The 1,740-nt window shown below is 42.0% G+C and overlaps 1 protein-coding gene across 1 annotated transcript; it reads left to right on the plus strand.

The window, feature by feature from the left end:
* Window positions 1–316: 316 nt before the first annotated feature.
* On the plus strand, window positions 317–1,477 carry PCOAH_00014260 (Ribosomal protein L3; the record flags this gene model as incomplete). Its single annotated transcript, XM_020058235.1, has 1 exon — window positions 317–1,477. The coding sequence occupies one exon, from the start codon at window positions 317–319 to the stop codon at window positions 1,475–1,477; it is 1,161 nt and encodes a 386-aa protein (XP_019913783.1).
* Window positions 1,478–1,740: the final 263 nt, after the last annotated feature.

The raw sequence follows: 1,740 nt of genomic DNA on the forward strand, positions 1-1,740 counted from the left end.
GTTAGTGACCTTTTTTAGCGATCCCCCCAAAGCGCAAGCGCAACTAATTTTTTTTTTTTTTTTAGCAACGTTTTTGAAAAAATATATATAAAAAAAAAAAAATCCTTGAGGAGAAAGTTTTTTCTTTTCCCTTTATGAAATTATTCCTCCCTGCGAATTCAGCAACTTTGGAGTGAACCTCATTTACTGTGACATTCCGCCAAGTGGAGAATCTCACGTAGAGGCCACCCCCCCTCCTACGTCAAGCGCATACGTAAATACGTGTTCATATACGTACATATATAAACATATTCCTACACGCCGCCCTCACGCAACAATGTCGCATCGTAAGTTCGAGAGGCCTCGCCACGGTTCGCTTGGATTTCTGCCAAGGAAAAGGTGCAAAAGATTGAGAGGAAAAATCAGATCCTTCCCAAAGGATGACAAGGAGAAGCCCCCCCACTTTACGGCATTCATGGGCTACAAAGCTGGTATGACCCACATCGTAAGGGAAGTAGATAAACCAGGTTCGAAATTACACAAAAAGGAGATTGTAGAAGCCTGTACCATTATCGAATGTGCCCCAATGGTTGTCGTTGGAATGGTTGGATATAGAGAAACACCAAAGGGACTGAGAATACTCACCACCGTATGGGCAAACCACGTTTCCGACGAGTTCAGAAGAAGATACTACAAAAACTGGTACAAGAGTGACAAGAAGGCATTTACCAAAGCTTTGATGGTGCCCAAGCTAACCAAGGAAAGTCTCTACAAGAGGATAGAAAAATACTGCACTGTGTTAAGAGCCGTTTGTCACACGCAACCATCGAAGACGCCCTTAAGCATGAAAAAGGCACACATCATGGAAATCCAAATTAATGGAGGTGGCATGAAAGCGAAAATTGACTTTTTGAAAGAACTCATGGAGAAAAATTTACCCGTGTCGAATGTATTTAATACGAATGAAATGATCGACGTGATTAGTGTGACTAAGGGACATGGTACGAAAGGTGTGGTCAGCAGATATGGCGTGAAAAGATTACCAAGAAAAACACACAGAGGATTGAGGAAAGTTGCTTGTATTGGTGCATGGCATCCTGCCAGGGTACAATTTCAAGTACCCAGACATGGACAAAAAGGCTATTTCCACCGAACTGAAAGAAATAAAAAAATTTACAGAATTGGCCTTAAGAAGGATAAAAACAACGCGTCAACCGATGCTGATATTACTGAGAAGAAAATTACCCCCATGGGTGGCTTCCCACATTATGGTGTGGTCAATGAGGATTTTATCTTGCTGAAAGGTTGCGTTGCTGGTACGAAGAAGAGACCAATCACGCTGCGAAAAACATTGGTACCACAAGTGTCGAGAGATGCCTTAGCGGAAATTTCACTCAAATTTATCGACACATCCTCCAAGATTGGACATGGAAGATTCCAAACCAGTGAGGAAAAAACTAAGTACTATGGACCTCTGAAGAAGGACTTGAAGGCTTAAGAAGGGGAAAGCGGCCAAGGGATAGCTAATTCTGCCAAATCGCCCAATCGTTCACGCGCGGAAAAGGAGAACAATGTGCATAAAAAATGCCCCTTTATTGAGAGAGACCAACAACTGGGGTGCCGTGGGGTATATTGCATTTGGCTGAATGATGAACTAGCCAAAATGGACTTTTAAAAAAAAAAAAATACGCCAAATGTGGCTTTTCGCATGAACTGTTCAGAAAATTTCCTCTTTTTTTTTGCCCATTTTTAGCCCTTTTC

This window comes from Plasmodium coatneyi, chromosome 6, assembly GCF_001680005.1.
Source record: "Plasmodium coatneyi strain Hackeri chromosome 6, complete sequence".
NCBI lineage: Eukaryota > Apicomplexa > Aconoidasida > Haemosporida > Plasmodiidae > Plasmodium > Plasmodium coatneyi.